At 38.1% G+C, this 27,149-nt stretch overlaps 1 protein-coding gene across 1 annotated transcript; it reads left to right on the plus strand.

Annotated features, from left to right (window-relative positions):
• Positions 1-6: 6 nt before the first annotated feature.
• On the plus strand, positions 7-26,644 carry LOC124172002 (zinc finger protein 658B-like). Its single transcript, XM_046551398.1, has 9 exons — positions 7-432; positions 547-684; positions 4,289-4,456; positions 9,057-9,170; positions 17,108-17,239; positions 17,399-17,530; positions 17,950-18,081; positions 21,985-22,057; positions 22,879-26,644. Exons 1-9 carry the CDS (start codon positions 271-273, stop codon positions 25,692-25,694), a joined length of 3,867 nt encoding a protein of 1,288 aa, XP_046407354.1. The 5' UTR covers positions 7-270; the 3' UTR covers positions 25,695-26,644.
• The last annotated feature ends 505 nt before the right edge of the window (positions 26,645-27,149 follow it).

Here is a 27,149-nt window from a genome sequence, read left to right on the forward strand (position 1 = left end):
ATGTTATTTTGTGATCGTGTCAAAGAGCCTGAAAATTCTTGATTATATTTTCAGCCCATGCAGTTCCGTCGTGATATATCTTGAGATGAGTTATTAATTGTTGGCTTTTTCGGTGCATCGTTGAATAATCCAAAGTATTTTCATTTTCGCACGTTATCGAAGTGAATGCAGTTTTCGTGTTGGATTTTTAGATCATTGTCAGTTCTGTGTAGAAGATTTATTTGACTATTGAACTGATTTGAAGATTGAATGATACATTGAAATGAAAAAATGAGTCGTACCAACTGTATTTTCAAGTCAGAAAGGAGTTCAAAGAGTGACCTTTGCAGACTTTGTAGGAAGAGTAACAGTGTGTATTACAACATATTCACTTCTTATATAGCATGTAAAATAACTGTGAAGGAAGCCCTGCATGATTTAGTCGATTTACAAGTAAGTGGCACTTTAAATTTTATTGATTTTGTTGAAATAGAGATTACTTCATTTCGGGTTATGCATGATAATTCCGAATTCCTCTGACGTTTATGTTATTTATTGCTATCTCAGGTTGCTATGGGAGATGGCCTGCCCAATACCATGTGTCCACTATGTTTGAAGAAACTCACGGAATTCAGTGTTTTCAAGAAGATTTGCTTAGAATCAAACACAGTTCTGAGAAAATTTTCGCCTAGAAATTGCGGCAGGGTGAGTACTTAACGTTTTCTTTTCTCATTTACAGGCTACGGCGATTTCAAAGTTAAAATAAATGGTTTTTGTCGACTGATGTAAGAAATTTAGAAAGAAAATTATTTGCGGACTGAATGTTAATATCATAAATTTGTAAGGATTAACTCAATATGGTTATAGATTAATCCCTTGGTGACACAATTGGAGTTCACAATACAACGCAAGTATTATAGTTTAACTGGATTAGGACATTAAATCCAGTATGAACTATGTAGGCACTCAGATAAACAATCAAAACTTAATTGAGCATTTTTCAATCTACAGTAACAGGGCATGAATGGCTCCGTATATGGTCTACGGACAAGTGTAAGAGTAACGAGTTCATTCATTTCCCACAAGGGGCCTTTCCTATCTATTAATCCGTGGCAAGGCACTAGTTATGTTCCAGTATGTGTTTCAGTGGCGACGCCTAAAGAAATTTTGTTTTGTGGTAAACTTCAGTGTGCTCTAAACAATCATATCCTGTAAAGTGGGAAGTTAACATTCATTATTAAACTCAAAATGGCAATCTACCCTCTAAGGTCCTTCAGTATTTGATTGGGTAACCGGAGCATATTAAATTGACAAACAAATCCCTGCCGATCTGCTGCTAAAGAGTGAGACGTGAGAGACCCAGAAATGAGTTAGTTTATCGGTTGCCAAGCGTAGTCGTAAGTGCATGCCATCATTATATTTCATTGTTGGGGACTACTTTTTTCCTTTGACTATGATCTCATGAGGTGTAGGCCATGTATTCTACAACATTTTTCTGAAGTTTAAGAAATTGATTGTTCATTTTATAGGCGTTTCATATGAATAGCTGTTGGTCGAAATGAATCAATATGTGATGGGCCTAATTAATTTTAGCCTAAAAAAACTATCTGAGAAAACATTTTAACAGAATGATGTAAAATTAGAAATGAAAATATTGAAAATTGATATGATATATCTTTTGTGTAGCTGTTAAGTTTATTTTTTGTTTGTTTTATTCCAGTATTTAAATACATTTATATCTTAGTTTTCACTATTATTAATTTGATCAGAAAAGATGTGGAAAAACCATTGGTATGCTCCTTAGGTAAAATTATTTGTGTGTGTGCTTATAGAAGCCATAAGAAATTTCTTTCTCTTGGAGTAACTGTGATAAACAACTCACATCATTGATAATTAACAAATAAAATATTCTCCAAACCATCATAAAACAAGATGTTCAACATATTGTTTCTGCTTCTTTATAAAATGGAGTAGTGTCTGCATGTCAGTTAATAAATCACTGAAGAGTTGCAGGGACCACAGAAATGAAATTTGGCACGAAGTCCCTTGATATACCAAGCTCATTCATGCCTCCTTTTATTGTAGATTAGCGACAGGTATGCTCAGTTAACTTTTGATTGTTAATATAAGTGCCTTCATAGTTAATATTACATTTATAAGTTTATAGTAAAAGTAATATTTAAAAGTTCTCTTCTGTTTTTAAAATCACGTCATTAAAAATGGAAAATTATCAATGAATTGTGTGTTTAACAAGTTCATATTTGGAATGGGATGCTATTTTTTTGTTGATCGATTTCTTAACCAGTTTGGAGTATGCTGACGGTAATATAAATTTTTAGTACATAATTGAATGATTGAAGTTGTTTGCTCATTTTTTTCAAGAATTCTTTGACTACATGCATATTTCTGTGGTTAAAAACTTTTTTCTCCTAAATTTAGAGTTTTAAATGTTGGATTGCAAGGTGTATTTATTGGATTTTGGCATTTTAATGGTGGATGGGATTAATGATTTTAAAAACCTGGTGGGTTGGAGGAAGATTTCTTGGCTTTCCAGCTAGGTCGAAGGGTTTTACAGCACCGATATTTCGAAGGCTAAGTCTGCCATTGTCATCAGGGTGAATGCTTCGTCCACCATTCGTTCACCCTGAAGACGATGGCAGACTTAGCCTTCAAAATGTCGGTACTGAAACACCGTGCAACCCGGCTGGAAACCAGAAAACTCTTCCTCCAGTCTCTTGGCCAGGAAAACCTTATAGCCTGGTTAGTTAATTAGGTTATATCTTCCCTATGATATAGATGAAGCTTTCAGCATTTCTTATAGTTAACATGTCAAAGGAAGGAAGTAGTCCACTCTAGCTGCAATTTTCTGCATCATTGTGGTTGGGATCGAATACCGTAGTGGTAAAAGTTTTTATCTTTAGAGGCTATGCATGCATCAAGCCATTTTTTGATGTATTTATATGTACTCAATTCCTGATCTGCCAGACCTTGTGCCATCAAATGAAACAAGTAATAATCAGATACTTCAATGTCTGGGGAATTTGGTGGGTGATTTCGGTCTTCACATTCTAATGTATCCAGCTACATTTTAATGGGTTTTGCTAGTTGAGGTCGAGCATTTTCATGCAGTAGGATCAGTGTCAAATCGATACGAATCCAAATTCCTTGCTTTTGAATAATTGGCAATATTGCTTGGAAATGACTTGGTGGGTTGCTTATAAAACAAAGCCTCTTCTTGTGTTTGGTATTGCTCTTCTTTGAGCAATGCCTCCAGAATAGCTTATTTGGAGGTTTTTGTTCTTCCTTCACATGGACAGTTGTCAGCATTGAAATGACCGACTTTGAAGTAATGTAAACAATCTCAGCTCATTGTCTCACATAGAGGAGCATCTCCATAAGCTTTTTGGAGCTCTCAATGCGCCTTATCCCCTTCTTTGAATGGAAGAAGAAAAGGAATCTTCCCGCAAATGGCGGTTAATTGGCACTAACTCAGACATTTGCAAAAACAAAAAGTATATTGCCAGCATTAATTCACCATGGTTGTCAAGCAGTTTGTTTACCAAATGTCTATGCTTGAGTCATGATTTAACTGGTGTGTTAAAATTAACCAGCAATCAGTGCCATAGGCATGTATTAGCAGACAGGAAAACGTAGTTGCAGACCTAATTCATAATTGCTACATGATTGGTTTTGTATGTTTTAACTATTTTTATCTTTAAAACTACTATATGTATCATGGATCATAAAACTGGAGATTTATGAAATAATTTTCTTTCCGCATATATTTATGAGGCACCATAAGATTCCACTGATGAGAAAATAATAAATAGTGATTTTGGAGTTTCGTAAGCAACGTCTTCAAATATTATACATAAATACAGGTATTAATTATATGATTAACAGAGTTAATTTTATCACATTCTCAGCTGCAAATCTTGGAATCCTGATTCTCTATTTTGGGAAGCCTTAATTTTTAAAATGGGAATAAATTTATTTACGAACGATCCCCATTTTCTCCAAGAATGGTTTCATATATTTTGAATTGAAAGGCAAACTTCCATGACCCCAAGGAAATTTAAAAAATGACACCATTTAAGCTCAGTAAATCAATGATCATCCTGGGAAATTAAATTTAAGTCATCTGTGTAGCTTTTCAGTGATTGGTTAACAGACATGTGGACACCACTCCATTTTTACAAAGAAGCAGAGAAAACATGTTCTATATCCTGTTTTAGTAATGATTGGGAGCATATTTTATTTGTTGATTTTTAATGAGATATGTTTTTTATAAATATTAATTTTTTTCAAGAGCATTGAAGGAGAAGGGGCAGCTGATGACAAGCCAGGGCCTTCTGTGGAGACAAAGGAGCCAATTCAAGATGTAATTGATAGCAGCTCACACGTAACATGCTCACCCCAAATGACTGAAATATACATTCCTGTGCCAGATTGCCTACTGCCCAGGAATGATGAGTTGGTAAGTTTTAATCCCATGCATAGTAAAACCTGAGTTGAATTACCTTCAGTTGTATAAATTTCTAAGTTGTATGTGGCAAGAGAGTGTCTGTTGTAAAAATAAGTATTTTTATGGGAAGTCAATCACATTTTATCCATTCTTCAGTCATTGGACTTTTGGTAAAAAATAAGGCAGAAAGGCTAGCTGCAAAAATTTTTTTTCAAGCAAATCAGTATCAGATTCACAATAAGGTGGATTGGAAACGTTTGATTTTTTTCATATTCATCTGGCTCAGCCAATAGGAGTTTTGGGACTGATCAAAAATAAGGCATAAAAATTTTTAGACCTCTAGATGTATTCCTGACCCTCATTAAAATTTTTTTTTATGGCAGGGTCAAAAATCGAAAAATTAGATGTGTAATTGTCATTCCCATATACTAGATGGTAAAAAAGAATGTAAAGTGAGGTGACTTGTCCCCTTTTTGGTATCTTGTCGGCATTGAACAAATCTATATGAGCAACTTATAGAGAGATGAAATATTTTTCAATTGTTCACAATATTTTTGAATCCCAGTATGAAAGCAAGGAGGCTAAAGTCTATGGAGTGGCCACTTGAGTGACTATAAAGATATGCGAACTTTGGATATGCACTTCTCGCCCATAATATCTGTGACCAAATGGATGTTTTGGTTTCATAGAAGAAGTAATGGAAATATGCAAATGGGCCATAAGAATGGTTACATTGATGATTAAAACTCATACATTTTTAAAGGAACCTTTGAAATTGCACTATATTTGTGCATAAAACTACAATTTGGAGCATGAAGTTCCCCTTAATGAGTAATCATTTTAAAGTGACCAGCGGACAAAACGAAAGATGATGGCTACTGGATGGAAACCTGCAGCAGCACCACAACCTAGAAAAAAAACTAAATTGGGCTTCATTGGAGAGCATTTATTCAACATCAGCTGGGGTTAACAGTATCGAGAGTTTTCTAAATTAATTTCTCTAAAGAATCTTAAATGTAGACGAGAAATTAGATAATCTCCACATTCCTCCAGAAATGAATATAGGGTTTAAAATTGACCACAACCATTTGCATGGATAATGCATCTGCCAAGTGAGATATGAGTAAAGTAGAAGCTCGGTTTAATGAGTGCTCTTAATCCCTTGGTAATCACTCATGAAAACAAGCACGTGTTGCATGCAAAGTAACTGAACTAACCCACTTAAGTCGCATAATCATTCATAACTACAGTTTTTCTTTTGTTTCGATGTGAGTTTCAACATTCATAAAGAAATAAACGTGGGATTTTCAATAATATAAAATATTAATTCCTCCAGTTTCAGATATTTAATTCCCATTCTTATACTTTTTGATGGCCCAATAAATCTGTTAAGCAGGGCAACTAGTTGGAATCAATATCTTTGATATGTGGTGCAATTTTTTTATTGTGGGAATATGGTAAGACAGTAATATCAGTTTTGTACAGTTTTCGAATGTTAACCAGTAAATCGGTCAGTTGGGAATATTAGCCAAAACGTTCACTGAAATATGGCATGATACGTTGGTCAAAGATATTTCCTGCAAACTCACCTATTTATAGCAGTTTCTAATACTCAAACTCAAAAACCATCTGCAACGTAGTGCATACCATTGAGTATTTATTTGCTGTTCTACAAAGAGATTGTCCCAGGCCTTTTATCTAAATGACCTCAGCTGAGCTCATCATGAGGGCAAAATTATAGCATATAAATTGGAATTTAAACAACTATTGTAACCACCAAGGAACTCTCACGCTGTATTTAGCTTGTGATACCGTTGATGTGTATATATTATACTAATGTATGCACCTCAGTAATTGTAACCTAATCTAGGAATAATATTTGTCTCGTGTTTTGAAAAGATACGAAATATTTATGCTTAAAACTTCAAAATAATAGTGGATAATGGAAATTAGTAGCATTCCTCACTCCAAATAGAGCCACTCCAGCATATTTTTACACCCAAGTTTCCCATAAATTAACAGCAATTAAAAATCGCCGGTGTACTGCCGCCTTCCAGCAGAAACACGGCGAGAATTTTCTGCGACGACACAGCCAGCTGGGGACATGTCAATATCAATTGTCAAAGATGGGCTATGATTTGCTCGCTAGTCGTGGTGTCAACACAGCACTGAACTGTGAAGGCACCCTGGAAACCATGACATTTTTTGTGCTGTACTAAAGTTTAAAGTTCTACCATCTCCAGGGCCCACAAAATATGAATAAGTATCATTACCCGTGACCAGAGAAAACAAATACATTATTGAAGGGATGGAAGAGAACTTCTCCATTCATGCTTACTGTCTGTAAAAAAAGCAAGATACTCGAGTTTGAGGAGCTCTAGCGTCTAAACGAAGCAATCGATTTCAATGCAATAAAAAGCATACAAAAGAAAATTTAGTTTTACGTTTTATCGTGTACTTTAAAAATTCTTCGGCTCAATAGTATCTCCTGTACTTAATTTTTTCTCGAAAAAGTACCCGTTTTTTGCGCGTAAAATCAAGGTGCCCAACTTTGAGCGCTTGGCATTCCCGTAGTTTTCGTTGCTATAACTTGCAATTTTGATATAAAGAAGCCACATCTATTACTAGATGTTTATCGAAAACAAATTGTTTATACCACAAAAATTAACGGAGTTGTTGTAAACAACGCAAACCTCTGCTAACTTCGAAACCAGTGAGTCAATTGAAAATTGATTGGTACTTTTGTCTTCCGTAGAATGTTAGCAATGTATATACGTAGATCATACACGTTAAATGTAAGCAGTATATTCAATATCTTTTTATGTTTATTTTGGTTTTTAGCTCTTGTTGTCGCCTTCTCCCTGCCTGACGGGAATGGCCTAAACAAAGCAACAGAAAAGAGAAAGTCTCTCGAAGTCGTGCGCAGTTGCCACATAGCACATCGTGACTCACAGTACCCTAGCAGTTAATGAATCATTCGCTGGTTGCTTTAAAACGTTTACCTCTAGGGATGATTCGACTATTGTTAGTGCAGATTCCCTCGGTGAATCAAGCGTCCAAGAACGGGTTTTTCGGAGACGGAAGTCCAAATGGTATTGAGTGCAATTTGCTTTTTTCGCTGCGAAGCAGAAAAAAGTATGGACAAAAGATATCCTGTGTATCAAACAGTGTCTGATTGTCTTGGTATCAGCTTGATATCAGTGAAAAGAGTCGCGGCTAAACAGAAGGATTATGAATTTTTACCATTCGATAAAATTTACGCTCTTATGGCTTAGAATTTACGTCGTAGAAAAGCATTTTGATGAAAGCTCAGCCCAACCTGACCTTAAGTTTACCTGAAGGGTGCAACAACGATACTTTCATCGTGCGAGTCGGTCATTTAAAGGAAGCGCGCCCTCTGCTGAGTCGGTGGCAACCACGCGCCTCTTTTCGTCTCCCCCTCCCACGATGGAGCTGCCGGTACGCGCATAGAAACATCTAGATAAATAATAAGTGATATTGACGTTATTATTGATATTTAATATACATTTCATATGTGCTTGCATTACTAACATTCTACGGAAGACAACAGTACCAATCAATTTTCAATTGACTCACTGGTTTCGAAGTTAGCAGAGGTTTGCGTTGTTTACAACAACTCCGTTAATTTTTGTGGTATAAACAATTTGTTTTCGGTAAACATCTAGTAATAGATGTGGCTTCTTTATATCAAAATTGCAAGTTATAGCAACGAAAACTACGGGAATGCCAAGCGCTCAAAGTTGGGCACCTTGATTTTACGCGCAAAAAACGGGTACTTTTTCGAGAAAAAATTAAGTACAGGAGATACTATTGAGCCGAAGAATTTTTAAAGTACACGATAAAACGTAGAACTAAAATCTCTTTTGTATGCTTTTTATTGCATTGAAATCAATTGCTTCGTTTAGACGCTAGAGCTCCTCAAACTCGAGTATCTTGCTTTTTTTACAGACAGTAAGTTTCATCATAAAATCTCAACTTCCTTTGGAAATTTACATGAATATAGAAATAAAGTTAAGTTTATCAGGAGATGGATGAGCCAAATTATGCCCATTAAGATGATGTAAATGTTGAAACATAATGTTGTGATTGAAGGAGAATATTATTTAATAGAGTATATTCCCTGGTAAGGAATATTATCAACATTGTAAGAATTTTTGGTAGGATATGCCATCAGAAACAATACCTAATTTTCAGATCTAATTGCAGCTTTGTTTATGTGGTAATTACCATTTTGTATGTGCTTTGAAAATGTAGGAAAAAACTTTGTATCATGTTCCTTACGAATTATTAATTATGAACTAATTACAAAATACAGTACCATGCCGAAATTAATTGTATTTTGATGGTCTCCTAAGTTTGAGAGAGAGAAGGAGAAGCATGGACATAATTATCTGTTAGAAATAATAAATGTTAAGGACAGTTAAATACTACTGGAGTTGAACTGCAAGCAAGGAGTCAAAAAAAGTGATGAGTACATGCTTTTGGGTAGCTGTAGTGGTCACAGCTAGGAGAGGAGGTTTTATTATTATTTTTATAGGGGCTATTTTTATTGGTTGACTTATATTTAGTGGAACTCATCATTCTCTCTTAGTGTCATGTCAAAGAGGAGAACAGAGACCATCTTGTGGAAGAGAGTTATCCCATGCTGCACATACCTGCTGGAATCTCGACAGATGTCATGGATCCATTGGAAACTGATGATGTGGTGAGTGTACTTTTGCATTGTTAAGCTAAGTTATGCAATGACACTAATCCATCTTCTGGTGGAACATCCCCAGCACCACTCAGCGGAAAGGCAAGACATTTTCTCTCTTGATCCAGCAAGAGCAGAAAAACGGTTTTACATGGTTGAATCATTTAAAATGAATGAATCATTGTGACAAAGAATTAGGTGTGTTTTACTATACTGGCAGCTTATCTTACTGTTGGTCATAGGTTTGAAACTATTTCATTGATTTACATCAATTTTTTATTAGAAAAACAAGAAATTTTTAGAGTTCAGTAATCTAATAGAGTTTTTGCCAAATTATTTGTTAAGTAGTAATACAGGTAAGGTTTACTCTACAATTTTATGAGCCATTTAGTTACAAGTTATGCCCAATAATGTTATTCCTCCTTCTCAGTAAGGATTTCATTGCATTAACACTAGAACTACCGATGGAGTCATTTTGACTCCTCGCCATTTTTATTTCTCTGCCCTGTCTAAAATTTTCCGAATTCCGGCCTGAAATTCCGTGACTTTTATTCATTTTTGACACAAAATAAGGCTTTGCGATTAAAATAATTCTAGAAAATAAAATAGTGCACGTTTTGCAAAATTTACCTTTGACTACCAAAGGGAGTCATTTTGACTTCCTAATGTATTTTGCTTGTCTTTTCACCAAATAGTAATATTTATTCAAGTGTTTATCTCTTTTTATGTTAATAATAATTAATTGAAATCAATCAATGGCTTGAATATACAATTATTTTCCTTTTGGCCCATAATTGCGAGACTTTGAAAGCATTTCTTATTTTACGGGTCTGTGTTTGGATCTACAAACTATGTGAATGTCCTCATATTATTTTACTTTGCGATAAAGTGGTGAATATGCAATGCATTTTCAAATTTATGTGTTTAGAATCCGTCGTGTGTGCCCCTTCTCCCTTACTCTTTCCTTCTCGCCGCCAACCTTTGCCGCCGCCTGCTAATACTTTGTATTGCGCTGCAGCACTATTATTTCAGCCTTGACTGCGTGGAAGTTGATTTTCAAATATGAAAAAGTACCTTTGTTATACTGATTCCCCAGAAAAATTGTCACATTGATGAAGCAGGAAAATAAATCATTAGAATGAAATAAAGTTATGGTCCTATCACGTTCTGACAGCGCTGGCTGCCGGGTGCCGCATAGGAAAACTGTGCGCTGTCCTTTGCAGTAGTGAATCCAGTGAACTCTCGAGTGGACTGCAAAACTCCTATGAAGCAAGGATTTCATTCTTCCTGACTGGCCGTATGGCTAGAAGAAGTAGTCGAAGGCGTGAAGGAGTCCTATCTATGTTGCATTCTATACCGGAAGGTGAATCGGAAAGCGAAACAAAAGATAGTTTCGGCTGTGACGAAGTCGAGGATTTTATTCCTCAAAACGTTTCTAGCGAGTCTGAAGATTCAGACAAAACGCGTGCGAAATATAAGCAGTAATTTACATTTACTTCCCCTTTAATAGGTAGTTACAAAAAAAGGTATTATCTACGATTATTTATCGATTCGTTTATACTGACTCACATAAAGGGATGTACAATTGTGGAACCACGCAGGCAAAATTACGATATAGACATATTTTATGCCCGTGGATTATGAGGTACAAATGATCACTCTATTGAGAGTATTTGGTCAAACGACTGGGGAATACCATTTTCTACAACAAACGACTGGGTTTGTTAACATTTTGCAATGTCTTATGATTCCAGCGGCTCAAAACTGTCAAGTTTGCCCTCTTTTCAATAGTGTACGATAGTTTCATAGAGAATTACATTGCTTGTTACAAACCTGGTCCGTACATTATAGTTGATGAACAACTTTTTCCCAGTATAATTAGGTATATTTCACTCAGTACATTCCTTATAATCCGGACAAATACGCCCATGAATATTGGCTACCTGTTGACAAGGATAGCAAATACTTGCAAACGCCTTCCCTTATTACTTATAAATATTTCTCGGGTTTCTAGCCGAGTGAGAATTTTTTGGCCTAACGTTTCGACGGAACACATATATATTATATATTGCCTTCCCTTATGTTCGAAAAGGTAATTCACTTCATGCAGATTGCCGTTTAGCAGTACTGAAGCTATTGCAACCCTTTCTGAAAAAGGGCGAAATGTTACTGTATATAATTACTTAACCTCAGTCAAACTCGCTGAACAGCAAAAAATCCAGGGTACTAGCATTGTGGGAAAGGTAAATAAAAGAGAACAGAAGAACCAAAAGAGATGAAATCACAAATATACCACAAGACGTCTACTCAGTGACAGCCTATCCACTCGTTGGAAAATACTCCCGACTTAGCAGGTATTCATAGGTAGTGTGCAATGAGACTACCTAAAACATTTCGCCCAAAACGTTTTAGAAAAAGCTTGTTACAGAGTTGGCTCCTCATGTTAGATGTAGATAAAAGCGTTGCGTGTCCAATGCCGCAGATTCTTCTGACGGGTTACTGCAAAATAAGTATTTCCAGGCAAAACCAAAGTGCAAAAATAATCGATCAGTTGGGAATTGTATGACCTGCCAAAAGTCTTTGTGTGGGCAATGAAAATGAACGACAATGCTTAAACTCTAAAGCATCTTAGACAAATGCGTGGCGTATCAACAGCAATTTTTTTTTGCTTTATTTAATTATCTTCCCAACTTCCATGTAGCCTAAGTAATATTTTTGATCATTCAAACAATATCATAAAATGTGTTGAAAAGTCTACGTTTGCTGTTTTATCCAATTCCTCTATTAACATTCTGTTAAAACAACATAACATGTAAGAAAAAAGAATTTCAAAGCAACACTGTCGAATTTTGCATTTTTTTTAATTATATTTTTTTGTTAAAACGACCTCTGAAATATTGCAATAATGAACAAAAATGATAAACTAATACAATTTATCAATAAAAACAGACATAAACTGCAAACATAAACAATTATAAGGTAGGAGTCAAAATGACTCCATTCGGTAGTTCTAGGAGGGGTGTCAAGTCCGGTATTCCTAGTGTTAATTGATAATGAATAAGATATTTATTGGACAAATATTGTTGGTCAATTAAGTTATTTTTTTCTTCAAAGGGGCCAGAATCATTCTACTGTGATTATTTACTTTCTACAGACACCCAAAGGTATACCCAGTATCATAACTAGAGGGGAGGCAAGCGATGGTCTAGGGGTATGGTCAAGCCAGGTTGTGACATTTAAGCATGGGAAAGGTTAATGAAACCAACATTTTAAGAAAATTATAGCAGTGCTTTATTAGTTTATTTTATTATTTCCTTAAAAAATAGTGTTATTTTAAATGCATATCTTATACTGATACATATTATCTTTTTTGGGCTTAAAGAAAATTTGTTAGATACTTTTGTTTCAATTCAGTGCTGATTTTGCTAAAAGACTTTTGCCATTTTTGCCTCTGCCCCTCCCTGGGTAGGTACACTAATGCAGACACCCTGTAATTTAAGCTTGCTCATGATCACTTTTGCTTGGTGTACCAATTGATTATAAGCTACATCTACATAATACCCCGCAAGCCACCTAAAAGGCGTGTGGCAGGGGTTGTCAGGACACCAGCCGTTTACAGCTTAAAGAAAATAAATAAATAAATGAAGTGCTCCAACGAGGTTGGGACAAGCGTTTATTAAAGTCCTTTATTGTTCGGGGGGGAAAAACGAATTCCCATATCTATCCGTTCGGCATAACATCTCTCTTAATTTATCGCTTCTATCGGACCTGGAAATATAGTGTGTAATAAATGTGTATATAAAAATAATGTGTATAAATTGGTGTTCCTCTTTCCAATAGAGTGATAGAGTGACATGCAAGTGCTCTCCTGTTAAAGAAGGTCAGATTAGCAATAATTAAGAAAGATTTGTGTACAATGATTGTACTGGTGGTGTCTCAAACAAACACTGATGGTGTCTCAAACAAACTGATGCATGAAGCCTCTTCTGATTAGGTAATACATATTTCATACATTTGAGGACCTGAAATCCAGAATCTAGAAACCTGGAAAACCAGAAACCCTGAACATTTGAAAATCTCACTGCATAGTGCTTTGACTTGCCACCTCATGGCACCACTCTCTGAGCCTTGTTCTGGGAGGAGTGGGAAGTTAGCACATGCTATGAACATATGTTAGCAACCTAGGAAGTGCCATGTCGAGATTTTTTCAAAATGAAAATTCAACTTAATTGTGAAAAAATTGGTAGATACAAGTCATTTGATGCATTGTACATTGCTGGCAATAACTTTTACCTATCATAGAAATAGAGCTCCCATACCATTACTGTAAAAATGTGCATCTTTTGTGTCCATCCTCAAATCAAGCCTTTTTCGATTTCTTCAATTTAGCCCAGCTGCTGATCAGCCGGACTAAGTGCCATTGAGCAGAAAAAGTAATGATTGGAGTTCGTAATGAATCCTCATCGAGTAATGCCTCAAAGTCAGCTTCTTCAAAGGTTTTTGGTCTTCCTTTTCATGGACAGTTGTCAACATTGGAAAGACCACCTTTGAGGCGATGGAACCAATTAGGGCATGTTGTTTCACTTTAAGCAGCATCCTTGCAAACTTTTTGGAGCTCTAGATGTGCTTCAGTCACCATTTTCTTCAAATGAATGAAGAAAAAACCCTTCCCACAAATAGCGGCTACTTGGCATAAACTCAGACATATTCATTCACTTTATGATAAGGATATGATGCCCCAACAAACTCACCATTGTGGCATAACGGTTTGATTGCCAATTGTGTACGCTTAGTTCATGACATTTCCTGCATGTTAATATTGACCAGAATTCACTGCTAGATTCATCTATTAAAAAGAGTGGGAAATTAGTTGCATACCTAATATTCAACAAAATATAGAAGCATTTGCTCAGATTTACTGTCTGACTAAGGAATGCATCGATAGATATCGCAGTGTCTACTAACGAATCCTATCAATAAAAGCTATGGAGCATTGAAGAAGATGTATTGATCGTTCGTTGTCATCCAGTATCAAGCACATATGGTTTATACTGCGGGAGCAATGTTCGTGATTTGAGACTTATTTGGCAAGTTTTTTGCCTCCTTCGATGAAATATACAGAGTATGCAGTGAAACCTTGGTCAGCAAACGCCTCTGATAACAAAAATTTGTATAACGACTAAAAATTTGCCTCCGAAAGCAAAAAACTCTTTTGTTAACGAACAGATGTGGCGCGCTATGTCATGTTCACCTTACCAGCAGACAGGGGCAAAATGCTTCTCATCTTTCTTCGTGCTCGAGACACGGTTAAGAACACACATTCATTATCCTAATTGTTGTGCAGCCTTCCTCTTTAGTGATTTACATTTTTTAAATAATCATCAAGCCTTCAATCATGGCACCAAAATAGTTTAAGAGAGATGGTAGAAGTTCATTGAGAAGGAAACGGCCAACAATTGAAGTGAAGAAGAAAATGATAGCCAAGTATAAACAAGGCATTGCGTATCGGATATCGCAAGAGAATACGGCATGTCAAAGTCGACAATCTTGACGATTTTTAAGAAAAAAGCACAGCTTTAAAAAGTTAGTTTGTCTTAAGAAGTAAGTTTTATAACAAAGCAAAGGCCTAAAATAATAGACGAAGTGAAAAGGTTGATGCTTTTGTCTATAAATAAAAAACGGAAGGTGAGGCAATCGTTTGTGAGAAGGTGCTGCAAATCTACGAAGATTTTAAGAAAACTCCTGGGACAAGTGCATCGAGTAGTTTTTTGTTCAAAGCCATTCGAGGCTGGTTGGAAAATTTTAAGCGCAGAACAAGCATCCACAATGTCATAAGACACAAGGAAGCAGCTAGTTCCAACAAGGCAGGGGCACAGAAGTTCCTCCTAAAATAAAAAAATCATAGAAGAAGGAGAGTACGTCCTGCAACAGGTATTTAATACAGCTGAAACAGGACTGTTTTGGAAGCAGATGCCGAATAAAACATATTTAACAAAGGAAGAGAAAGCATTGCCAGGGTACGAAGGTATGAAACATAGGCTAACTCTTCCATTTTGCGGTATCAGGATTTTAAGCTTAAGCCACCGTTACACTACCATTGGGACAATCCAAGAGTATTCAAGAAGCACAATGTAATAAAATAGAAATTGTTTGTGATGTGGAGGTATTCTAAGACTTTGGGTGACCCGCCAATTTTTCGTCGAGTGGGTGACCGAAGCGTTTGCCCTGACCGTGAAAGAATATCTACAGGTGAACAAAATTCACCTCAAATGCTTTTTACTGCTGGATAATGCTCCATATCACCCTTCAAACATCAGTGAGTACTTAAAAGAAGAGTTTGACTTCATTCAAGTTAGTTATCTGCCACTGGACACAACCCCCTTACTGCAAACCATGGATAAACAAATCATTTCAAACTTAATTAAATTTTACAGGAAAGCCTTATTCAAAAAGTGTTAAGATGTAATGAAGGATACCAACATCTATTAAGGAAACTTGGAAGAATCACTTCAGCATTTTGAATTGTGCTCCTCTTAAAGATAATGCATGGAATCAAAAGGCCTACCGCATTATAAATGCAGGATGGGGGAAACTGTGGCCAGACTGTGTTCCATTTTGAAGGAATTGTACCAGAAATTATTGATGATGGCCAAAACATGGGGTTGGTGGTGGATAATGACGATATTGGAGAGCTTGTGGAGGAGCACAGCAATGAACTCACTACTGAAGAGTTGCAGTACCTTCAGGTCGAGGAAGAGAGGAATTCGGCTGAGGATATGTCTTTGCATGGGAAGGGGAAGGGAAAGTCCCAAGTTCAGCAATTAAAGAAATGTGTGCTAAGTGGGGGGAGTTGCAGTTGTTTATGGAAAACTCTTTCCAAAACAGCGATAGGCAATAGGAGCCCAAACATGTTCCATGACTATGTGATGTCGTATAATCGAAAAGTGCTACAAAAAAAGGCAGAAGCAACAGAGACTGGATAAGCTTTTCCTTCAACCTCAAAAGCGACAGAGGACTTCCCCTGAAGTTCTCATAGAGGGGGAATCCCCCTCCAAGCAGTTATTCCACCCCTTCCTTCTCACACCTTCATCCACTCATGCCATCTCATGGCAGTAAAATCTGTTAGTTTTCGTATTTCCTTATGTTTAAATCTTTGTTTGATGTTTTTATTTATGTATTACTCAATTATAACTTTTCTCATTTAAAAAAGCATACCTGTATAGCCTGTAAACTTCATACAATAGCTAGTCATTAGGAGCTAGGAAATGATTATTCTTATTTCCTTTATTTCTTATGGGGAAAATTGCTTTTGATAGCGAACAATTTGGACAATGACCAGCTTTCTGGGACAGATTGTGGTCATTATCTGAGGTTCTACTCTACTGGAATCCATATAACGGTACAAAGGGTCTTGTAGGTTGTTTGATAGATCATCTACACATTCACATGTACCTCTGCTCCTTTTACACAGCCGAGAGGATTGAGGCTGTATATTTGCTATCCATTGATTATGTGCTGTAGTTGAAAGGTGTACAGTGAATATTTCACAATTAATGACTAACATTTGGCAGCATGCACCCGTCTTAATGCTGAGTCTGGGTGCACACAGATGACGTTGCTAAGTATACCAATTAATGTTAAAATTCCTTTCATGTGTAATTTCTGAGTTTTGGTTTTATTGAATCAAGATTCTCAAAAACAGTGTGCCACTTTTTCCACATGCCGAAGACCAGAAATCCAAAAAAAAACCTTTAAATCTGAAAATTCATTGTTCCCAGGCTTTCTAAATGTGAGGCCCTCAACTGTAGTTACAAAGAGGCCAGATTCGTTCATCAGGGATTATTTTTTTTCTACAGACACCTTGTAATTCAAGGTTTGTGCATGATCACTTTTTCTTGGTGTGCCAATTGATTAAAATGTGTATCAATGGGTATTTCTCTTTGCAACAGAGTGATCCAGTAGCAAACAAGTGCTCTTCTGTTAAAGAAGATCAGATTAGTGAAGATGAAGAAAGACATGTACACAATGATTGCACTCCTGGTATCTCAAGCAAACTGATGCGTGAAGCCTCTCCTGATCAGGTAATACATGTTACATAGTTACAAAGAGGCCAGATTCTTTCATCAAAGATTATTTATTTTCTTCAGACACCTTGTAATTCAAGCTTTGTGCATGGTCACTTTTGCTTGGTGTACCAATTGATCAAAGTGGGTATGAATGGGTATTTCTCTTTCCAATAGATGGATCCTGTTACAAATAAGTGCTCTTCTGTTAAAGAAGATCAAATTGGCGATGATGAAGAAAGATCTGTACACAAAGATTGCACTGATGGTGGCTCAAGCAAATTGATGCATGAAGCCTCTTCTGATCAGGTAATGCATGTTATGACCTATTAATTGCACCTTGAATTTTAAATGCATATAAACTCTGTCACCATCATAAGCCAACAATCTTAAAATTGGTTTCGTATAGCCTTCCATTCCTCTCTGTTATCTCCTTATCTTTTCATATTGATTATATTCTTCTCTTTTACACCCTTAATAATCTGACCTATGAAAAACATTCAGAATCCCTGTCTGCTCTTCTCCACTACCTGTTCTTTTCTTTTCCTTAAAATTGTCCTTATTGTTATTTGATTAAATAATTTTGTTTTTAACAAAGAAGCCGGAATTGTTTATCCGGGATTATTTATTTTCAACAGACAAGTAACTCAAGCTTTGTTCATGATCACTTTTGCTTCATGTATCAAATGATAAAAATGTGTACTAATGGGTGTTTGTCTTTCCAATAGGGTGAACCAGGGACATACAAGTGCTCTTCTGTTAAAGAAGATGAGATTAGAGTTGGTGAAGAAGGATATGTAGTCAATGATTGCACTGATTGTACCTCAAGAAAAGTCATACATCAAGACTCTCCTGATCAGGTAATATTATTTGTCAACTGTTTATTGTGCATTGCACTTGAATTGAATATGAAGTATGTCTCCATGATTAATCAACATTACTTAAATTGGTTTCATACAGCCCTCAATTCCTGGCTATCATTTGCTTAGCTTTTCACGGTTATTGTAATCTTTTTTATATCCTTTATAACCTGACCTTTGAAAAACATTCAGAACTATTCTTTTCCCTTCGCCCTGTCAACCTCTTCTTTTATTTTTCTGACTACAGTATTTATAAGGCCATCACTTCTGATGATGTGTTCGTTTGAGTAAACCCTTTCGCGCCGAATGCCACACCTGTGCGGCGTTAATTTTCCTAACCTAAGCAACGAATGCCACGCCTGTGCGGCACAAGTCGAAAAAAAGTGACCGTGGCGGACACAATAGACCCACAGACGCGGTCGCTCATCGTGATAGGCCTTAGCGCGAGCCCAGTCCCATCTTCGGCCGCTCAGGTCGACCCTTTCTTATCCTCTCCATGCGGTCAACTACTGTTATTTGCAGTGTGTTTTCCAAAACTATATTTGTTAAAAATAAGTCACATACGGGTGTATGCCGCGTGTCGTGATGGAGATAGCCCCGACGTTTCGCGACCGACTGCTGGTCACTTTTTCAAGGGAATAATGTTAGGATTGGGCTTTTGCTGCCTTTTTATATTTCAGGTGGGAGGGGTGGGCGGAGGGTGTGGGGAGTTAGAACTGGCATAGGATAAGCAGTAGATATCAAAAGTAAGCAACAAATATAGTTTCTTGATTGAAGCCTTCGCGGCTCATGATGATTAAAAATAAGTCACATACGGGTGTATGCCGCGTGTCGTAAAGGAGATAGCCCCGACGTTTCGCGACCGACTGCTGGTCACTTTTTCAGGGGAATTATGTTAGGATTGGGCTTTTGCTGCCTTTTTATATTTCAGGTGGGAGGGGTGGGCGGAGGGTGTGGGGAGTTAGGACTGGAGGGGGAAGATAAAGAAATGTTGCGGATGACTGAGTTCCAAGTATTGCTGATTCTTAATCCGGTATCTCTATTGTAGTTGTTCTTGTTTTTCTTTATTTCTATGGCCTCGCGGATGAGTCTGGTTTTAAAATGTTTTACCCTCGCGATGACTCTTGATTTTTCGAAGTCGATCGCATGTCCGGTGGCTTCGTGCTCCGCTACGGCTGCCTTTGAAGGGTAACCCAGTCGAATGGCCCGCTTGTGTTCTTCTATCCGAGTTTTGACTGTTCGTCCGGTTTCCCCGATGTATTTCTTCTCACACGACCGGCAGGGGATTTCGTACACTCCTTCACGCCGCGTATAGAAAACCGACATCAACAAATTGGTATCTCCATGCCAGTTCTCACCCCGCTCAATTAAACGCTGTGATGAGCTCTCTAATTGAACGCTCGATTTGGCTGAGTGACTCGAAGAATCTATCTTCAGAAATTATTAAGCTGAAATCCATACTACGTGTTAATGGTTACGACAACGGAGCTATATCCCGAAATTTTAGAAGGATTATCAACAAGGACAACAGGAACAATTCCCAAGACGCAGGAGACATCATTAGCCAAAAGAAAGCCTTCCTCCCCTACGTGAAAGGAACGACGGATAAGATCGGTAACATCCTCCGGAAATTTGAGATTAAAGCCATTTTTAACCCTTTCGAGACCGCGGAGTTTTCGTCTTAGCTTGACTGCTGTACCGAGCCCCAAGAGACTCTTCTTTCTCGTGGTACGGAGTATTTTTGGAGGGCAATCGTTAAGAAGGGTCTCGCTGAACCTTTTTCGACCCCTCCACTGTGGGAATCCGCATTATCTCGGACTCCGAGGGTAGTTGTGCTCCCTCCTTTCCGGGTTTACGACCATACCTGCGGCATTGGTTCGCGGTCAACTTAAGTATGGCTTTGATGTATTTAGCAAATGGATAATTGTTGCTTGCACGTAAATTACAGACATAGAATATAATTCCTCATTTTTATCTGAGCATTGTCAAATTGTAAACGAAGTTCTAAGGCCATTATCAAAGCATTTAACACAGCAACAATTTCCATGTTGATGTTTATACATAACTCGAGATATAAGTTAATATTTGTCCTAGAATTTCGTTTAAAAATTCTAAACGCTGCTCAAAAGACAAACAATTCAATTCTTAGCTTATATTTCTTGATAAATGAACAAATAATTATTTCGAAAATTGACTCTATAAACAATTGTATGACCGATGTCCCTTACCGCTGAGAGGGGTTATAAAAGACGAAGGGTCCGGGTACCTGCTCCCGGATTCGGAGGGTTAATCCTAAACCCTGAAGCGTTGGGTCCCGATACAAAGGCGACCTAAACCCACGACCGTCCTGAAAGGGGGAGAGCTAGAAAACGTATATATACGGGTTTCGTTTTCTTGACCGGGAAAATCTCACACGTACATATACGCCCGTGGTCTCCCGGGTCAGGAAACGTCCACACGTATATATACGTGTACGGTAGGGAAAAGGTTAAACCACACGCCCAAGTACGACACCTCCTCGGAAAATGCCAAGGATAGGACGCCAATTCAAATTGAAGGAGTATACGAAATCCCCTGCCGATCGTGTGAGAAGAAATACATCGGGGAAACCGGACGAACAGTCAAAACTCGGATAGAAGAACACAAGCGGGCCATTCGACTGGGTTACCCTTCAAAGGCAGCCGTAGCGGAGCATATATAATGCTATATGGATATTTATAATGGATTCATCTTTTTTTGTTGACCACATGGAAATTTCAAACAAAATTCTAACGGTAATATCAACGGAGTTATAGACCAACTAGTAAATATACTAAATCCATCTATATCAACGTTAGAACTTCGTTTAAAATTTCTGCACGCTCAGTAAAAAACACAAAATTAATGTTGAATGTAAAAATCGTTGCGAACAACAAATATTTGCATATATTTTGCATTAATATTTTAGCCAGTTGACCGTGGACTCGTCCTAGGAAGGGGCTTTTAATCCTTCAAGGGCCTGGGACAGAGGCCGAGGAAAGGGATCGGCGCCCCACTGAGTTGGGTCTAAAAATGGTTAGGGAGGGAACCACTACCTTCAGTCGATGCGAAAAAGCTTCGTACAGTGGAGTAAAGAAAACTTTCAAGAGACTCGTATTGGGGAAGAATTTCCCTCAACGAAGGTCCGGCGTGAAAGGGTTAAGGTTTTTTGAAGATAACACTTTTGTCACACTCCTCTCTTTACATCCTTGGTATGTCCTCGTTCGATCCCATGCATCTTCAACATTCTTCAGGAGCAACACATTTCTTAAGTTTCCACATTTGACTTTTATGCAGCTGGCGTTTTTAATGCCTTTTTAAATAAATGCATTTTAAAATTTAGTGTCAGATCTATTGTGTCCTTATTTTTGTATAAGTATTCAGCTTCGATTAGATTGTAATCTTTTGTAGAATGTTCTGTGTGCCTGTGCTGTTCTACTGATTTTTTATTGCTTCATCCATCACTGGCAACTTGGTTTACTGTGGCTTAACATATCAGTCTGACTATAAGTATATAAGACCTTGAAAATGACATGGTGTGTTGTAACCTTGGTCAGTGAAGGAGTTTTATTATAATGGACAAGATTATATGTTGAGTTTTACATATCCACAAGCTATTTCTTTGAGGATCATCACATGGATTTAGCATTTATTTTGTTACGTAAATAAGAGATAGTTGGTATATAGTTAAGTGGTTGTTTTATAAACCTAATTTTAGACCATTGAAATTCCTGACAATAATTTCCTTGAGGCAGCTTGCAAGAGAATGTGAAGAACATACCCGTAATAAATAGTTCAATGAAATAAGTTTTGGTAAATCCATTCAAAATGAATGTTCTGAATCTCCTGTTCACGCATTATTCTTATTTTGATTCTTGTTTCCAGCCTGCCACAGGTGAGGACATGATGCCAATCGGGAGTTTTACTATGGCTCAAAAGTCGTCTACAGAGGAAATTGGTGAGTACTCTCAAGGGCTTGCAAATAACTCTAAACATGGAAGAATTGAAATTAATAATTTTGGAGGATGTACATGTCTATGCTTTTATTTAGCCAATGTTTTCTGCGACCAGATAACTAATTTACAATTTCACACGGGCCTATTATCCACAATGGAAGCAGTGGGGAAGTGCTTCCATGGGCTACAAATAGCTGTGTACAGATAAGGTTTATTGTAACTGGCTCTGAACGATGAAGAACCTGAATCCATCCATATATTCTGTTTTCTTTAGTATAAGTGCCAATTGGATAGGGGAGGAGAGATGTATTTTCTTACTTTTTTGTAGACATCTGTATTTATTCAATGGTCCTCCTTAAAAAAAATTTTTCTTAAATGTTTTAGTGTCCATCTAATTGGACCATATGCTAAGAAAATGTCTTTTTTCTTAGCATATGGTCCATATGGTCCTTTATTTTCTCCCTTTGGCTTTTTTGACAATTCATATGGGAATGCAGCCTTGGGTCAGACAAGCTATGAGACCAGTTTATTTTTAAAAAATATTAGCAAATCACCAGAATGGAGCACTTGGTTTCAGAATCAAGTATCCGAAAGTAAATTTCAATGTTCTCAGGAAATATGGACATGGAACTTAATCAAACGAATGAAAAATCGACAATGCTTTTGGTCCATTAAATAAATTAGCTAAAAATCTTTTAAATTGGTATGTTCCCATTCACATTTCTGGCTTTTTCCATCCATTTAATTGGTTGTAAATGAAGGGTGTTGGAGTCTTTGATTTCATGTTTTACTGTGATAGTGGTTATTTGAAATTCTTTTCTAGGTGTCCCAGCTGCCGAAGATCTGCCCATTGAAGCAACATCAACTTCATATCTGCCTGCGGAAGGAAGTGCAAGGAATCATTCAATTGATGAATGCATTGGTCCCACGGCTTTGGTGACACAAAATTATTCCAAGACTCTAGCAACCCATGTGGGGGTAGGAAGAAATCTGATAGGAAAAGACTCGGAAAAATGTGGTGCTCTTGATACTAACGAGATAACTTGCTGTTCAATTCCTGGTGGCAGTCAGTGTAACACAAAAGACATTGAATCACTGAAAAGAAGCGGAGGTGGAGCGGCAATGACTGTTTCTGGGGATAGAGGTGGTTGTGATCCACAAAATACTATGGATTCCCTTAGGCATATCAGAATCAGACGAAAAGACAAAAGTGGTAGTGAGACTGTCGAGGGAAACAATGAAGAGATACTAAATTGCATGATCGCGAATCCTTGTAACAGTAACAGATCAAACGAAAATTCATATCATTGCTTCGACTGCAGAGATTGGTTCAGCAACAAAAATGAGCTAATCAAACACATGAAAATTCATGTTGCTTCTAGTAAATTTGATGCCGTAGTAGAATCTTCTGTCGGAGACATGCCTTTGCAACCACTTTCGTCAAGCGACAAAAGCCGCTCTTGCGTGGCTACCACATCCAGGTGTTTAGGTGGGCGAAAGACTAAAAGACTAGGGCCGAGGCAAAAAAGAAAGGTTTCCATCAGGGAAACCATTGGAGGGAAAGGGGATACGGAAAATGTGAAGCGAGTGACGAGAAGTTTCACTGCAGATGAGGAATCAACTCCACAGAGTTTATCCTCAAAGTCGTCTTGCACGAGAAACCTGCGCAATCACGTGAGAGAGGAAGGGAGACCATATTCATGCAGTGTGTGCGCAAAGTCCTTCCCTCAGAAAAGGAGGCTCACCGATCACATCCGAACACACACAGGAGAGAGGCCTTTTTCATGCAATCAGTGTGAAAAGTCTTTTTCAACAAAGAGCATCTTAGTTAATCACGTACGGACGCATACCGGGGAGAAGCCTTATTCGTGCACTTTCTGCAGCAAGTCCTTCGCTCAGAAAAGGGAACTCACCGCACACACAGGAACACACACCGGAGAGAGGCCTTACTCGTGCAATCAGTGTGATAAGTCTTATTTGAAAAAGAGCGCCTTGGTAACTCATCTACAATTGCACAGCGGGGAGAAACCTTACTCGTGCGCAGTCTGCGGCAAGTCCTTCGCTCTCAGAAGAAACCATGATATACACAAGCGTATACACACCGGAGAGAGGCCTTACTCATGCAATCAGTGTGGAAAATCTTTCTCTCAAAAGGGCGCCTTGGTTATACATGAACGAACTCACACAGGAGTGAAACCATATCCGTGCACAGTGTGCAGTAAGTCCTTCGATTGCAGGAGTAACCATGATTTACACATGCGTAGACACACTGGATATAGACCTTATTCTTGCAATGATTGTGGAAAGTCTTTTATGTCGAAGGGGCATTTAGTAGGACACGTTCGTGCGCACATGGGAGAAAAACATTATTCGTGCACAGTCTGCAATAAGTCCTTCGCTCAGAGGAGTGACCTTGATTCCCACATGCGTAGACACACGGAAAAGAAACCTTTTTCATGTGGCACTTGCGGAAATTCTTTCTGTAGACAAAGCGGTTTGGTCGCGCACATGCGAACACACTCGGGAGAGAGACCTTTTTCGTGTGACATATGCTTCAAGTCTTTTACGCAGAGAGGTAATCTCCAAGGTCACATGCTTACACACACAGGAGAGAAGCCTCATGCCTGCGACGTGTGCGGCAAGTCCTTTGGTCGGAAGAACACCCTCGCTTCCCACATGCGTATACACATGGGAGAGAGGCCTTTTTCATGCGAAATCTGCAAAAAATCTTTCAAAATGAAGCAGGCTCTCAAATATCACATGCAAACACACACGGGCGAGCGACCTTTCTCGTGTGAAATTTGCTTCAAGACTTTCCCTTTTAGTTTTCATCTCAAAAGTCACATGCGAATGCACACGGGAGAGAAGCCTCATGTTTGCGACCTGTGCAGCAAATCTTTCGCTCGGAGGGAAGGCCTTGTGTTACACATGCGAACTCACTCGCAAGAAAGACCTTATTCATGCAGAGAATGCGAAATGTCTTTCTCGACGAAGAAGATCTTAGTTTCGCATATGCGTACCCACACGGGGGAAAAGCCTTATTCGTGTACTGTCTGCAGCAAGTCCTTCACCCAGAGCAACAGCCTTGTTGCCCACATGCGAACACACACGGGAGAGCGACCTTACTCGTGTGACATTTGCTTCAAGACTTTCCCGCTGAGTTTTACTCTAAAGAGCCACATGCGAACACACACAGGGGAGAAGCCTCACATTTGCAACGTGTGCGGCAAGGCTTTCGCTGAGAGGCGCGGCCTTGTCTTACACACCCGAACGCATACAAAAGAGAGACCTTACTCATGCAATGAATGCAAAATGTCTTTCTCGAGAAAGCAGAGTTTAGTTTTGCATATGCGCACCCACACGGGGGAAAAACCTTATTCGTGCACTGTCTGCAGCAAGTCCTTTGCTCAGAAGAACAGCCTTGTTTTGCACATGCGTTTACACTCGGGAGAGAGGCCTTTCTCATGCGGCATCTGCAATAGATCTTACGTTGATAAATGTAGTCTCAACAAACACATGCGCACCCACACTGGAGAGAAACCGTATTCATGCAACGAATGTCAAAAGTCTTTCTGGAAGAAGATCAACTTAGTGACACATTTGCGAACACACTCGGGAGAGAAACCGCTAGCCGCGTGAAGGATCCGAAAATCTTTCTTGACAAAGAGCCTCCTAGTATAGCCATGTGTACGCAAACCCGCAGGGCTCTCCTATCTGCAACAAGTCTTTCACTCATTATCGCGACCTAGTAATACATTCGCACGTACCGGAGGCAAAACTTATCAATGTAACATTTGCTGTTATTATTTTGCTGTGTGTTGTTTCCTTGACAAACACAGGCGTGCCCACAAATGAGAGCGAATTTTTTCATCCATTCTGCATCAAGTCCGTCACTGCTAGGAAGGGCATTGACCACCACATGCGTACATTTACAGTTGTGGGACATTATTCTTGCTGAGTTGGGACGAAGTCTTTCACTGTACGTTTTAACCTCAACTGCCACCTGCGCACACAAGTGAGATACACTATCCATTTAGGATTATGTTGTGATGGTTATACTGAGATAAGTCACCTTTGTGCATGAGACATGTTTGCTCGTGGACAGGACAATTCATTAAATGCTACAAATGATGTAATTCAACGTCACGCAAATCTGTAATGAGGAGGCTTATAGTAAATTCTCCCCTTCAGAACAGGAAGTGAATGATAGTATGGTGCCGATGGGGATGATGGTCTATGTACATGCTTCCATTTAGATCGTACCAAGTAATGAATTTTTGTATTTTAATAATGAATATTGAAGGAGACCTGTAGCTGTAGAGGACATATTCCCCAGCTCCCAAATGTGGATCAAAAAGCCTGCATGCCCATTTTTGATCGAAGGCATGCGCATTTTTTGGTCAAAGGTGTCTTGCTTCAAGTCTACCTCAATTTTCATGTCCTTATTAGTTCTAAATTTTCTTACATTAATCATGATTGCTTCCCGTTGGAGGATATTTCGATGTAATGAACGAAATTGTGTCTGTTTATTGGAAATTTTGTATTTTTTGTGCATAATAATAAATATGAGACTGAGTTTGCCAATTAAATGGATTAAGTTGTATTTTTTATTTTTCTAAGCATTTGCAATTTTATTCCTGCTTCTCTACTTGCAAAAAAATTCCTTTCGAAGACAATTGCATAAATACCAATGAAAGCGATTTTTTTCGAAGAATTTCTTTCAAATTTTCAGGGACTGTGTCATAAATGTACTTTTCTCATTATGTACCAAACAAATGAGTAGATGGGCGCTTGATTTCATCAAGCGGGTTCGAGAAGGGGGTGGGAGCATGTTTGGGTCGCGCGTGTTCGAGTATTGGGTCCATAAGTTGCTTAAAAAGCGCGAAAAAACACTTGCAATGTTGTTTAAATGTACGGAATAGACGGACAACCAGCATATTCGCCTCAACAATATTTAAGGTCGTCTAAGTAACCGCGATGATATAGGCGTCGAGAGAACGTTTTGAATTGAATATTTACGAAATGGAGAGAAAGATAAATTAATGACGGATTATCTATCGAATGCAAACTTGTATCGATTACAACTTAGACTGT

This window comes from Ischnura elegans (genome assembly GCF_921293095.1).
Source record: "Ischnura elegans chromosome 13 unlocalized genomic scaffold, ioIscEleg1.1 SUPER_13_unloc_1, whole genome shotgun sequence".
Classification (NCBI taxonomy): Eukaryota; Metazoa; Arthropoda; class Insecta; order Odonata; family Coenagrionidae; genus Ischnura; species Ischnura elegans.

Coding starts and splice junctions, on each gene's coding strand:
- LOC124172002 (XM_046551398.1), top strand. CDS start 271: ATGAGTCGTACCAACTGTATTTTCAAGTCAGAAAGGAGTTCAAAGAGT. Junction 685..4,288: donor CGCCTAGAAATTGCGGCAGG/GTGAGTACTTAA, acceptor ATTTTTTTCAAG/AGCATTGAAGGAGAAGGGGC. Junction 18,082..21,984: donor ATCAAGACTCTCCTGATCAG/GTAATATTATTT, acceptor TCTTGTTTCCAG/CCTGCCACAGGTGAGGACAT.